We start from the raw sequence: 13,310 nt of genomic DNA on the forward strand, positions 1-13,310 counted from the left end.
GGGTCTCCTCTTATCTCTCCTCAAGCCTTATCATATCCACTTCAAAGAAACCACCACCAGCTTTTAGAGAAGCCAGCAATGAAGACCTGAGAGGAGACTCTTGGATATTACCATAAGCTCCTGCAACCTCTTCTGGTCATTTTCCCCTTCCACGTTGCCCATAACTCACCAGTAAGAAGAGTTTTAATTCATAGTGGAGCTACAATACCATTTCCTTACTAAACCACAACAACTGATGAACTAACTTATAGCATGGAACCCTCAGTAGATGTTTTCAGTTCTCCATAATGACATTTAGATATAAAACCCAAGGTCCAGCCATGCAAACACACAGCTCTGCTCCAGGAGCTGCACCACAACACTACCCCAATGGCCCTCTGCAAGCACAAGCTCTGGACCCCCCCATGCCCCCCAGTGCAAAGCTGTTTTGGAGCTGGAGGGCAGCACAGATTGCTGGGTGACCCAGTTCACTCTTGCTGAGCAGCTCCCCCAGGGAGAACCATCTGCTCTTGTCCTAATTTATTCCATTAGTCACAGCCCGATACGAATCGCATTAACTCCAACAGGAGGGTATTACTGCTGGAACTCACCAGGCAGCTCATTCAGAAGTAATCACATTATGGTCATCTGCTCCCCAAGTCCCCACAGGAAGCGTGGAGCACTCCAAACTCTGCCTGTGACTCGTGTGTGAATGATCCTGGAGAAAGGGCTGACCCACGGAGCGGCGCTGGCACCGGTGAGGGAGCAGTGGTCAGGCTGCAGCACTGCAGGCTGGGGCAGGGGGCTGGAGAGCTGCTGGGGAGAAGGACCTGGGGGTGCTGGGGGCCTGGGACTGCCCAGGAGCCAGCAGTGTGCCCGGGGGGCCAGGAAGGCCAAGGGCATCCTGGCTTGTGTCAGAGCCAGCGTGGCCACAGGGCCAGGGCAGGGCTTGTGCCCCTGGGCTGGGCACTGGGGAGGCTGCAGCTGGAGTGCTGGGTCCAGTTGTGGGCCCCTGAGTCCCAGCAGGAGCTGGAGGTCCTGGAGTGTGTCCAGAGAAGGGCAACCAGGCTGGGGAAGGGGCTGGAAAGCAGCAAAGCTTGCGAGGAGCGGCTGAGGGAGCTGGGGGTGCTGAGCCTGGAGCAGAGGAGGCTGAGGGGAGCCCTTCTCCCCCCTGCCCTGCCCTGCCCTGCCCTGGCAGGAGGGTGCAGAGAGGTGGGCGATGGTCTCTGCAGCCAGGGGCCAGGAGCTGGGAGGAGGGGCAATGGGCTCAAGCTGCCCCAGGGCAGGGTCAGCTCAGCTGGGAGGGCAAAGTTCTTCCCTGGCAGAGTTGTGGGGCTGTGGCACAGGCTGCCCAGGGAGGGGCTGAGTCCCCAGCCCTGGGGGTGTTTAACAGAGGGGAGATGAGGTGCTCAGGGAGCTGGGTCAGCACAGGACAGGGACGGTTGGACTCAGTGGGCTTAAAGGGCTTTTCCAGCCTGGTGACTCTGGGATCCTGTGGCTTGAGGCAGTGCACATGTTATGGAGGTTCTCCTCTGCACTTGGAGAACAAAGAAAGGGAAACAAAGCCCCAACAAGAAAAACTAGACTTAACCCATGCTTATTTTAAAATAACTATCCAACTAAACAGTCCCAGGCAGAGTGACACCTACATCTGTGTTCCAGTGAACCCCAAAGCCCTGCCCTCCCAACAGAGCTTCACTGCTTGGTGCCAGCCTCACACAACACAGCACAGCACAGCAGGGAGCAGCAGATATCCCACTGCCAGTGGTCCCTTTTCATGGTGTACCCCACACCTCCCCAGAGCACCACGCTGCCTCACATCAAGATTAGACTTCTGAGTTCTGCACTCAGCAGGAATCACAGAACTCCAGACTGGTTTGGGTGTGAAGGGACCTCAAGGCTCATGCAGTCCTAAGTCCCCGCCATTGTCACCAGGCCCCAGGACTTGGGCACCTTCAGGCTCCTCAGATGGTCTCCAACACTCTGTTCCTGTCACAGTTGGTCTTTCCCTCTCCCAGTGCTGCCACTGCCATCTCCCTGCCCTGTGGAACCAGCTCTCCTGCTGCCTTCCTGAGGGACCCGTCCTCTCCCTTCCATCTCCAAGGGACCTGGAAAAGTTTTCCTTGTTGTCCCTGACATCCTGGGCAGGTGGAATTCTGTCAGGGTTTCACCTTTCCTTCCCAGATCCCTGGCTGCTCAGGTGTTTCTCCATACTCCCCTGGGCTGCCTGTCCTGGCAACAGGACTGGGCGGACCATTAACTTCTTAAGATACATTCAAATAGAAATCAGGTTTTAGTTTCACTCCTGATTTAAAAGTGTAGCTGTACAAGGGACATCAAGTACCACAAACAGTAGGTGTGCACCTTCCCTTGTGGGAATAGTGGCAGATAACTCAACACATGGGTCCCATCACCCAATCTGGCACCTCTCTCATGTCTTCAGACCGGGTGACAGCAGGTCAGCTATGAGATGCACAAGCACAGCCCAAATCTAGTCAATCTAGATTGCATTCTGCTCAGTTTTACCCAAAGCTGTACATGTCTGTAGAGATCTCATCACTAAATCCACAGAAATCATTTGTGATGAGCTCAACGGAACAGCAGCCAACAGCGCCGGAGAGGAAACCAACAGCTACAGACAAGCTGGTGGGTCTGTACCAGGCTCAAGAGGGGAAAGTCAGGAGGTAGGTAGCAAAATGAGCATGTCTGCTCATGCTCCTGAGGTAGGAGTCACAGAATCATCAAATGTGTTGGGTGGGCAGGGGCTGAGGCCATTGAGTCCCACCCTGCAGTGAGCAGGGACATCTTCACTAGAGCAGGTCACTCAGAGCCCCATCCACCCTGACCTTGGATGTCTCCAGGGATGGGGCCTCCCCCACCTCTCTGGGCACCCTGGGCCAGGCTCTCCCCACCCACCCACCCACCCACCCTCAGAGGGAAGAGCTTCTCCCTCAGGTCTCCTCTGGCCCTGCCCTGCTGGAGTTGAACCCATGGCCCCTCGTCCTGGCGCTCCGTGCCCTGGGGAACAGTTCCTCCCAGCTTTCCTACAGGCACCTCTCAGGGGCTGGAAGGGGCTCCAAGGCTCCTCTCCTGCTACCACCATGTTGTCCATCTGTTCAGAGCACCAGACCTGCATGAGATCCCGCCACCAAGAGCTGTGACACAACATTATATCCAGCTGCAGCTCAAAGAGCCAATAAACCTGAGTTTGCTTTATCCTGAGGCTGGAAAGGCAGCGTCCTCTAACTACTCTAATACCCACAGGACCAGCATGAAGCGTTCTGCACTGCTATTTTTGGTCACTCAGCTCTGTGCATCTTCAGCAATGGCATCTCCATGTAGTCAGAGCAGGAGAAAGAAATAATTCTACAGTAAAGCTGTTCTCAAGTTCATTAATTCAGTGTCAAGGCTCGTTAATCCTGCAGCAAGCAAAGCAGAAGGACCTGTCCCTCTCTCCTTACCCACGATTCTCATCTCACATTGGAGCTGAATCACAGACTCACAGAATCACAGGGGTTGGAAGGGACCTCAAGAGATCATTGGGTCCAACCCCCTGCCCAAGCAGGGTCCCTAGGACAGGGGCTGGAATCTCTCCAGACAAGGAGACTCCACACCCCCTGAGCAGCCATAAGCCTGAATTTATGGGTTATTTAGAGTCAGGAGAAGATACCTACAGAACCTGATCTGCAGAGATCTCTGTGGTTTGATGGATAACCTACCGATTTTCTCTGGCTCATCTGGCCCTGTTCCAGCGATGCAGCTGCTCTCCAGCCCGTACGTTGGATCCACCTTCCCAGAGGCTCGGGCTGCCTCCTGGACCTTCTTGACGTGAGCTTCCACGAGCTCCAGCGGTACCTCTTCCCTGACCCGAGAGAACTCCTCTGTGAAGAATGACAGACAACAGGGTACATTGTGAGGGGGTTACAGCAGATGAGACACTGTGACCTTCTCACAGCAACGTGCAGGTGGGTCATCACCAATTCTCAACTAGAAAAGCTCCATCAGGTTGGACCTGATGAGCTCTCGAGGTCCCTTCCAACCCCTATGATTCTATGATCTTTACACATGAGGTAGTCAATGTGCTCTCAAACGTGGTAGAATCTCCTCCCAATTACCTAAAATTGTCTATTATGGAGAAAAAGCTATGGAGAAAAGTGAAAGGAACTGTTTAGTCAAGTTCCTTGCAGGACACAGGTAACAGGCAGTTTCACTCAAGCAGAGCAGGAAAGGGTAGACAATGGGAGGACAAGGGGGAATGGATTAAAGCTAAAGGAAGGAAGGTTTAAATTAGATATTAGGGGAAGATTTTACAGAGAGAGTGGTGAGGGGCTGGAAGGGGCTGCCCAGAGAGGGGGTGGGTGCCCAGTCCCTGGGGGTGTTCCAGGCCAGGTTGGCTGGGGCCCTGGGCAACCTTGTGTAGCTCCAGGCCTGGAGGTTGGTGGCCCTGCCTGTGGCAGGGGGTTGGAGCTCTGGGATCCCTGGGGTCCCTCCCAGCCCAGCCCAGTCTGGGATTGTATGAAAGCTGGAAGTTAAGTGTTACCTGTTTAGCCATTGCTGAACTCAGCGCAGCGCTCACAGTAACATCAAGTACCAGCGGTGCCTGCAAACCCTACCAGCACCCAAGGGGGAATCCAAACCCTCTTCAGACACTTGGCTATTCTGACTCCCCTCTAACCTGGCATTTGGGCAATTCCAGAGCACAAAGCTGGGTACCAGCAGACCTGTTTTCTATACACACACACACACACATCTGGTTGCACAACAACCCATCATGAAGGAACTCTACAAAGAGTTGATTTCATGAGCAGGGTAACGGAGAGCAAAGTTGTGAGGACAAAGTGGAAAACCCCCCAGTGCCCAGGGTAAATCCATACCTAAGGCAGCCTTTGCTGCAGCTGATGCCACCCGGGGATCCACCACCGAGGCCAGAAAGGCAACAGTGCTCATCACTGGGTTGCCAGACTGGCTGAAGGGCACGGGCTGGTACGCCAGCGGGCCCAGGGACGCGTCCGAGTTCTCCAAATAGGGGTCTTCAATGGGGAGTCTCAGGAAGTGGAGGATACACTCATCTTGGGTGCGGCTCCCAACGTGCTCTGAGACTTTGTTCCAGTCATCTTTGTACATCTCCAGAGCCTGCAAGACATGGAAATGGTTGTATGTACTTTGATGGTGAAAAAGTCCCGATAAAACACCCTACTTGACACTGTACTAGTCATTTTGGTGATGGAACACTAAGTTGTAGTCAGGCAGCTATTTAATAATCATAAGCAGACATGGTGATTAGGGACCTGATTGGGTGGTAGACTTGGCAGTGCTAGCTTAAGGGTTGGACTCGATCTTAAAGATCTTTTCCAACCTAAATGATTTGATTCTACTCTATGATCTTGTATCTCTTCTGGTAACACAAACATTCTGCATAAGAAATACGACCATGTAAGGAGGAAGTCTTTCACTGTGAGGGTGATGGAGCACTGGGACAGCCCAGAAAGGCTGGGGAGTCTCCTTCTCTGGAGACACTCAAACCCCATGGATCCTGCACATGTTCCTGTGGGATTGAGTCTGGGTGACCCTGCTCTGGCACAGGGGGTTGGGACTAGATGAGCTTTCCAGGTCCCTTCCAGCCCCTGACGCTCTGTGATTAGTTAAATCCAAGCTGCAGGGATCATCACAAGAGTTTTACACTGTTCCAGTAGCAAAAAGAGCTGTCAGAAGCTCCCAAGTTTGCTCCTAATATCTGCATAGTGACTGATTCTCTATTTTACTTTCACCTGAAAACCCCTGCAGAGAAGGAAGCTTGCTGCTCCTACCCAGTGTCACCAGTCCTTGCCATTCCCATCACTACTTCCCTGAGGACTCTCAGATCTTTTCTCCTTTAGGTGTCAACACATCAGGGCAGGAACAGGAGTTATTTCACAGGGACACAGCAGCTATGATGGTGAACTCCAGTCTTTAGGCCCAACAGATGTTGACAATGGAAGAGCATCAAAACATCCCATCAGGGGGAAAGAGAATCACAAGGCTGGCAAATACCTTTAAGATCATCAGGTCCAAAGACTTGACGAGAAAATACATCCTATGTTGCAGTTCTGTGTGGCTGGGTCCTGGTGGCTGCAGGGGGGCTGCTGCAAGGAGCAGCCAGGAGCTGCCCCCAGCCCCACAGCCCAAGCCCAGCGGCTCCAGGCTGAGCAAGGCCGAGCCCATCAGCGTCGGTCACAGCCCCGCCGGGAACCCCAGTGAGGAGGGAAACCCCCCCAGGGAAGGGAGGGAGAAGGGGCAGAGACTCTGCAGGCCCCAGGGGCAGGAGGAGAGGCTGTGCCCCGAGCTGGAGCAGCTCCTGGCAGCACCTGCAGCCCCTGGGGACAGGGAGAGGCCCTGCTGGAGCAGGTTTGCTGGGGGCTGCTGACCCTGGGGGGGAGCAGGCTGGAGCAGGCTGGGCCTGACTGCAGAACGATCTCTCCTCCTTATCTCCACTCCTCAGCCTCTCAGTATCTATTTCTCCCCCTGTCCAGCTGAGAAGGGCAGTGATGCAGCAGCTCTGGTGGCATCTGGCCTCCGGCCAGGGTCACACCACCACACTATCACAAAGCCAGAAGAGATCACTTCTCCAGCAATCATTAACCAGTTTGATTTCTGTTAAGACTCCAGTCAACAAATCATTATGATACAATAAGAACTTCCAGATTAAATCAGGTATTTTGCAGTTTGGTTACCAAGTGCCTGAACAAATGACAATGAACTACTGAAGCCACAGAACCATCCCAGAATCATTTTGGTTGGGAAACAACTTTGAGCTCATCAAGTCCAACCACACCAAATCCACACTAAATCAGCACCATGAAAACCCCAAGTAGCAGCCTAGCAGAATATCTTTCTTTTTTTCCCTCTGAAAACTAGTCATTTAAGCAAGAGCTGAGCATCCACAGCTGCTAATTTCTGTCCTGAGGTGACTAACAGTCCAGAAAACCAGCAAAGGAAAAACCAGTTTGACTCCAGCACCAAAGACATGAAGGTTAAGAATAAAAATGGGATCAATGATTCAAAGGGTGTATTGGGAGCCTTTGGAGAGGCTGAACAAGGGTGGGAAACACCCTCCTACTTATCCAAGCTGTGGCTGGCTGTTGGGTATCACGATGAGGACACATCCAACACATCTGAGCAGCAGAGTGTTGCACATCCAGACGTTCACCGTCAGGACTATGGGTAAGCTGGTTGTTCATCAGCACTTCCAAAGTATTTCTCAATAAATAATAATAATCTGTGACGTCCTGAACACACTGTGCTCCTCTCAGCAGCTCTGGAGGAAGAGCTGGGTAGTGTTTTTGCAGCTAAAACCTAAGCTGTGAGGATGCCTGGAAGACAAAGCGGTCTGGCTGAGCGGGAGCCTCGGGATGTCGTGGATGTCAAGGGCAGCTGGGGAGAGACGCAAGGGGAGCAGTATTTTCCAAGACAGGAGGGTAACTGCAAGACCAGCTGAATGCAAAGCCTTAGAGAATGAACTCAATTCAACAGACCAGCTTGCCAGCAGCTGGTGGGGCTGTGAGCCCCCATCTGAAAGTGGTTTCGGCTTCACCTGGCTGAGGTTCAAGGGAAACCCCCCCAGTTTGCCTTCAGAAAGCCGGTGGGTCCCTGCCCCTGCAACACTGGGTGGAAGATTAGCAGGGTAGGTCCCCAACCATGGGGGTGCTCAGGCAAAGCTTTGCTGGATGAAAGGAAACATAGGGACTGCTGAGGACCATGGGTCAGACACTGGGAAAGGATTTGAAAGCTCAAGGGGAAGAATAAGCTGGGTGGGAATGAGCCAGAGGACAGCCCGGTGTGTACCACCAGGATGGACAGTCCCTAAATCCCTTCAAACTGCTCTCCTGACCTGCCCTATGCTGGCCAAGCAGTCAAAGAAACAGACTGCCTAGTTCCCTATGGCAAACTATTCATCCCTCACCATCCTCCACCTTCCCTAACACCATCCCAGTGCTGCAAGTGATGGGTCACCATCCACCCGTTTTTAACTCCCCCCAATTTATTCAGTCAACAGGCAGAAGGACAATAATTATTTTAGATAAGATTTATTCCTTGGAACTTCACCATATATCTACTGGCCCAAAGCTACCCCCAGGATTTAATTGGGCTGAGCTGGCTTGTTGCAGCCCAATTACTTATGCTTGAGCTGCTACACTCTTTCCTGATTTATTTATAGGTTAGACCCACGAAGAATGGAGAACAAAACCATTATTAATTTAAACTCACATTAAATAAAACTAATCTCAAGATTTCAGGGGGGGTTTATTTGCTTTCTGAAACAAAGAAGAATGTGTCATGTGGATTATTTCATTAGCTGCTTCCTCACTCTGTGTGACCAGGAGCTACAAACACACAAAGGGATGAATTTTAAATGCTGATGTTCCTGAGCGAAGGAGCTGGTGTAGCAGGATTAAGAGGTCTGATTCACAGACTCACAGAATCACAGGGGCTGGAAGGGCCCCCCAGAGCCCAGGGGGTCCAACCCCCTGCCCAAGCAGGTTCCCTAGGACAGGGGCTGGAATCTCTCCAGACAGGGAGACTCCACACCCCCTGGGCAGCCTGGCCCAGGGCTCCCTCACCCTCACCACCAAGAAGTTCTTCCCCACATTGGGGGGAACTCCCTGGGCTCCAACTTGAGCCCATTGCCCCTTGTCCTGTCCCCACAGACACTGAGCAGAGGCTGCCCATGGCCCCCTGGCTCCCACCCTTCAGCTCTTGAGAACCAGTGATCAGATCCCCTCTCAGGCTCTTCTCTCCAGGCTGAACAGCCCCAGCTCCCTCAGCCTTTCCTCCCAGGGGAGATGCTCCAGCCCCTTCAGCATCTCTGTCCCTCCTCTGGACTCTCTCCAGGAGATCCCTGGCTGGTTGATCCCAGGGAGCCCAGACCTGGACACAACACTTCAGCTGGGGCAAGAATGCCCCATGCAAGAATGCCAGGAAAGACACCTCAGCCCATTTCACCTTATAAGCAACATTTTTCCATGTGCCAAGGGAAAAGTATCAGCTATAAACAGCATGTAGCACCCTAACAGTGATTAGAAGGGATTCTGGCTACTTGATGAGCACTTCCTGTATCTGCTGAACCAAAGCACAGGCTGCCCAAGGAGGCAGCTGAGTCCCCAGCCCTGGATGTGTTTAAGAAAAAGGGGAGATGAGGTGCTCAGGGAGATGGTTTAGCACAGGACAGGAACAGTTGGACTTGATGATTTAAAGGTCTTTTCCAACCTTGTGATTCTGTGAAGCTTCAAAATTGGCTGTTTTCCATAAGGTGCCACAGCACAGCTGGAGCCTTTACACGTACCCATACCCACCCTGCTGGCAGATAAACCTGGAGGGCAGGAACTTCACAGTGGCAGGAGAATCATGGAATCATAACCATGGGATGTGTTGGGTGGGCAGGGACCTTCTGATGCCATCCAGTCCCACCCTGCTGTGAGCAGGTCACTCATCCCCTGGGGGTGCAGCCCAGGATGGGGTTGGCCTTCTGGGCTGCAAATGCACATGGGTGGCTCCTGTCCAGCTTCTCCCCCACAAGTCCTTTCCCTCAGGGCTGCTCTCCAGCCCATCATCTCCTGCCCTGTGAGGGTAACAGGGGTTGTCCTGACCCAGGGGAAGGACCCTGTGCTTGGCTTTCTTGAACCTCCTGAGGTTCCCCTGGGCCCACTTCTCCATCCTGCCCAGTCCCTCTGGATGCCATCCCACCCCTCCAGCACATCCTCACCACCCAGCTTGGTGCCATCAGAGCACTTGCTGAGCGTGTGCTCAGTCCCACTGTCAGTGTCATTACTAAAGAGATGAATTAAACAGCACCAGTCCCAGCACAGAGCCCTGAGGAACATCACTTCTGATTAATAAAAAGACCTCTTTGCAGCACATTGTTGCACAAACTTTCCTTGACACCCCATCTCTGGTCTGCAGATACAAGTCAGAACTGAACCTCACAGCACACGAACCCCTCTTGCACCAAGACATTGTGGCCACTCTTTGTTTAGTGCTAGCACTCACCATGCCATGGTGGTCAAAGCCTAAAAACTCCATTTGGAGGCAGAGTTATGACCTTCTGCCAGCCCAGAAGCCATCACCACGTCACAGAGCAGCAGCCATATACACCCACAAACTCAGCTGCCCCCCCCTTGTCCAGCCCCATCAGGTGAGTCCCAAGAGATCACTTCCCACTCCAGACTCTGCTCCACTAGTCATTTCTGCAAGGTGTGAAGCTGTCACCTACCTTCACTTGAAAAAACAACCCAACATGTTAACCCACACCTAGATTTAGAGCACATAATACCCCACGTGTTCTGGTTTCACCCTCATGAACTTACTTCTAACAGCAGCAGCGTCTCTTGTTCTGTCCATTCTCTTCCAGCACTTGCACCTTTACTCTACAAAAGAGAGGGGAAAATAGTAAAACACAGGTATTTTTTCACAGAACTTGGCAGAACACCACATTGAGGGGAAGAATCTGTTATTTAACCCACTCAAAGCCTCCTGCCAGAGATGCCTGTTCACCTCATACAGTGGTTTGGTTCACATGATTTACTTATGTAGCCAAGGCATGTGGGTGAGGACATTCCTGCAGGCTCTGCACAGCCTGGGGGTTATGGATCCCATGGGTTATGGATCCCATCATCCCAACACGTCTAGGAGAACCCACAGCTCCTCTTTTGGCACAAGCTAAAGCAGAGCAATAAAAGAAAGATGTGGGGCTGTTGGAGAGGGGTCAGAGGAGCCCCGGAGATGCTCAGAGGGCTGGAGCAGCTCCCCTAGGGAGAGAGGCTGAGGGAGCTGGGCTGGGTCAGCCTGGAGAAGAGAAGGCTGTGGGGGACCTCAGTGCAGCCTCCCCGTCCCTGAAGGGACCCCAGGAATAGGAGGGGAATCAGCTCTTGGGAAGGGCAGAGACTGGCAGGACAAGGGGGCTGGAGTGAAGCTGGAGGAGGGAAGGGGGAGAGGAGAGACTGGGCGGGAAGTTCTGTGCAGAGAGAGTGGTGAGGGGCTGGAAGGGGCTGCCCAGAGAGGGGGTGGGTGCCCCGTCCCTGGGGGTGTTCCAGGCCAGGTTGGCTGGGGCCCTGGGCACCCTTGTGTAGCTCCAGGCCTGGAGGTTGGTGGCCCTGCCTGTGGCAGGGGGTTGGAGCTCTGGGACCCTTGGGGTTCCTCCCAACCCAGACCATTCCATGACTCTATGATTCAAAGCAACATGCTGCCCCTTTCCCTGGCTACCTCTGCTCACACATAGATCACACAGCACAGGACGTTTTCCTAAATAATAAAGAACCACAGAGTGCTGACAGGGTTCCAGTCAGCTCGACTTTGGGTAGTGAAATTAAGCTGAGAACAGAGTAGGTTACACCAAATGTTTTACAGTTCACCAAAGGGCAGCAGCAGCCAGCAGGCATGATGGAACATCTAACAGCTCAAGGAGGGTGCAAGTCCATCAGGGTGACAGGGTTACTTGATTCAGGCAAACCTGGGATTCTCTCAGCTTAAAGGACACCTGTCCCAACAGAACAGGGATTATGGTAAGGAAATTTAGCTCCAAAACCTCTGCTTCAATGGGAGACTGCCTGGACTGTATAAAGTACACACTGGTATCCCAAAACAAAAAGGGTTCATCTATCCAAAGCTCATCAGGAACTTGGTAGAAATTACACCTTGGCAAGTGAGAGGAGCTGTCTGAGCAGTCAGAGTAATTACAGCATGATAACTGGCACACTGAGCAGCTGCTTGTCCCAAGGGCTGCTGCTCCAGCTCTATACCTGGTGGTTAACTCCCAAAATCTCCTCAGGTCACAAACTTTAGGTGAGATGTGAAGCTGTTACATGTCAAAGACAAAAGCAGCTTGTCACCTGCTTAGAAAAGAACCTTCTCTGAGATACCAAGTAAATCGATCTTCTCTCAAGAGGCGTTTCAAAGGATCATTAACCCACAGAGAACATCAATCCAGTGACTCACCCAGCAGCTGATCAAGCTCAAGCAGGCTGGCAGGAACAGCCAGAAAAGCAACCAGCACATGGAAAACAAAAAGGGCAACAGGCTCCTGCCAACAAATCTGCTCGAGTTCACCAGGACAGATGCTCGTGAGCAGAACCAGAGTCTGGAACCAGTGAAAGATTTATGGAACTGGGGGATATTTATACCAAAAAGTCACTCTGTGAAGTGTGATGTGGCATCAGGCTTTAGAGCCAAATCCTCACCTCCAGTGCTTTGGTTTTGCTGGGGTTTTGCCTTGGGATCTTCCCCAAGGGACTGACTGATTACACAGCAGGAGCCTGACACCACCAATCCCTGATGTCAGCCTGAGGCAGACATCAAACTCCATAGGATTCTGAGCAGAAGCACCCTGCTCAGAGGTGGAGAGCAGGACAGTTAGAGACCCTGCTGAAAGATCTCCACCTCCACACTGCATTACTGGACAGCTCGTTGATTCTGAACCGTCTGGATAACATCCAACAGACATCAAGAGTGTCTGGAGACTGATGGTGCTGATTAGCTTGGGACAGTATTAGGAGGCTTCCCTGGAAAAGGAAAGCCCTGAGCCCCAGAGTCAGAGGAGCTGCTTGTGGGCTCCCTGGGGAGGTTTCAGGCCAGCTATGTCTTTCAGTCCTGGCTCCTTTGGTTTGGGAGCTATTGCTGGATGTTCGGCATGTTTGTAATTGAAGGCTGCTCTGGCTGAGAAAGGTCCCTAGGGAAGTAGCATGAGGAGGATTCCCTGGAAAAAGAAAAGCCCTGAGACCAAGGGACAGAGGGGGGAATCCCAGCTCATTGATTTGGGTAATATCCAACAGACATCAAGAGTGTCTGGAGACCAAAGGTGCTGATTAGCTTGGGATAGGTACAAGTCTCTACACAAAATGCTCTGCAGCACAACCACATACCCTCGTGTCCTACACAGAGGAAGGAGAAATCTGAGACAGGAATGTGAGAGAAACAGAAGTCATCTCAATGGCATTTAGCAGAGGAGGCTTGAGCAAGGCACCTTAATGCTGTGAGGAGGGAATCCCATCATACTTGCCTTTGCTAAAGTCTTTTTTGAGTAAATGTCGGTGCGGAGTCCAAAGTTCTGCAGGTCCGTGGGCTTCTCCTTGTTCTTCTCAGGAAAGCTCAACATCTGCTGAGCAGCTGGAACCTGTGAACGAGCGTTTCAGAGTTAAACACTGGTCTGAAAACCTTGACAAGCAGAACATGGATCAAACAAATCAGCTGAACAGCGAGGAGTTCAGAGAGTATCACTTGCACACAGTGCTGACAGACTTGTTCTGGAGATGCCAACTGCCTGAAACTCTCAGCCTGGACACAAAGGGGACCATTCCAGCCAA

At 52.3% G+C, this 13,310-nt stretch overlaps 1 protein-coding gene across 1 annotated transcript in view; it reads right to left on the reverse strand.

Annotated features, from left to right (window-relative positions):
* Positions 1 to 13,310, reverse strand: part of SMARCC1 (SWI/SNF related BAF chromatin remodeling complex subunit C1) — a gene marked incomplete at its 5' end in the record, with an annotated part of 88,495 nt that overhangs the window by 32,251 nt on the left and 42,934 nt on the right. The window contains 4 exons of the mRNA XM_084260521.1: positions 3,699 to 3,860; positions 4,854 to 5,112; positions 10,320 to 10,379; positions 13,007 to 13,120. Of these exons, the coding sequence (XP_084116647.1) occupies positions 3,699 to 3,860; positions 4,854 to 5,112; positions 10,320 to 10,379; positions 13,007 to 13,120 (595 nt within the window). The remainder of the gene's footprint in view (positions 1 to 3,698; positions 3,861 to 4,853; positions 5,113 to 10,319; positions 10,380 to 13,006; positions 13,121 to 13,310) is intronic.

This window comes from Gallinula chloropus (genome assembly GCF_964237585.1).
Source record: "Gallinula chloropus genome assembly, chromosome: 2".
Lineage (NCBI taxonomy): Eukaryota > Metazoa > Chordata > Aves > Gruiformes > Rallidae > Gallinula > Gallinula chloropus.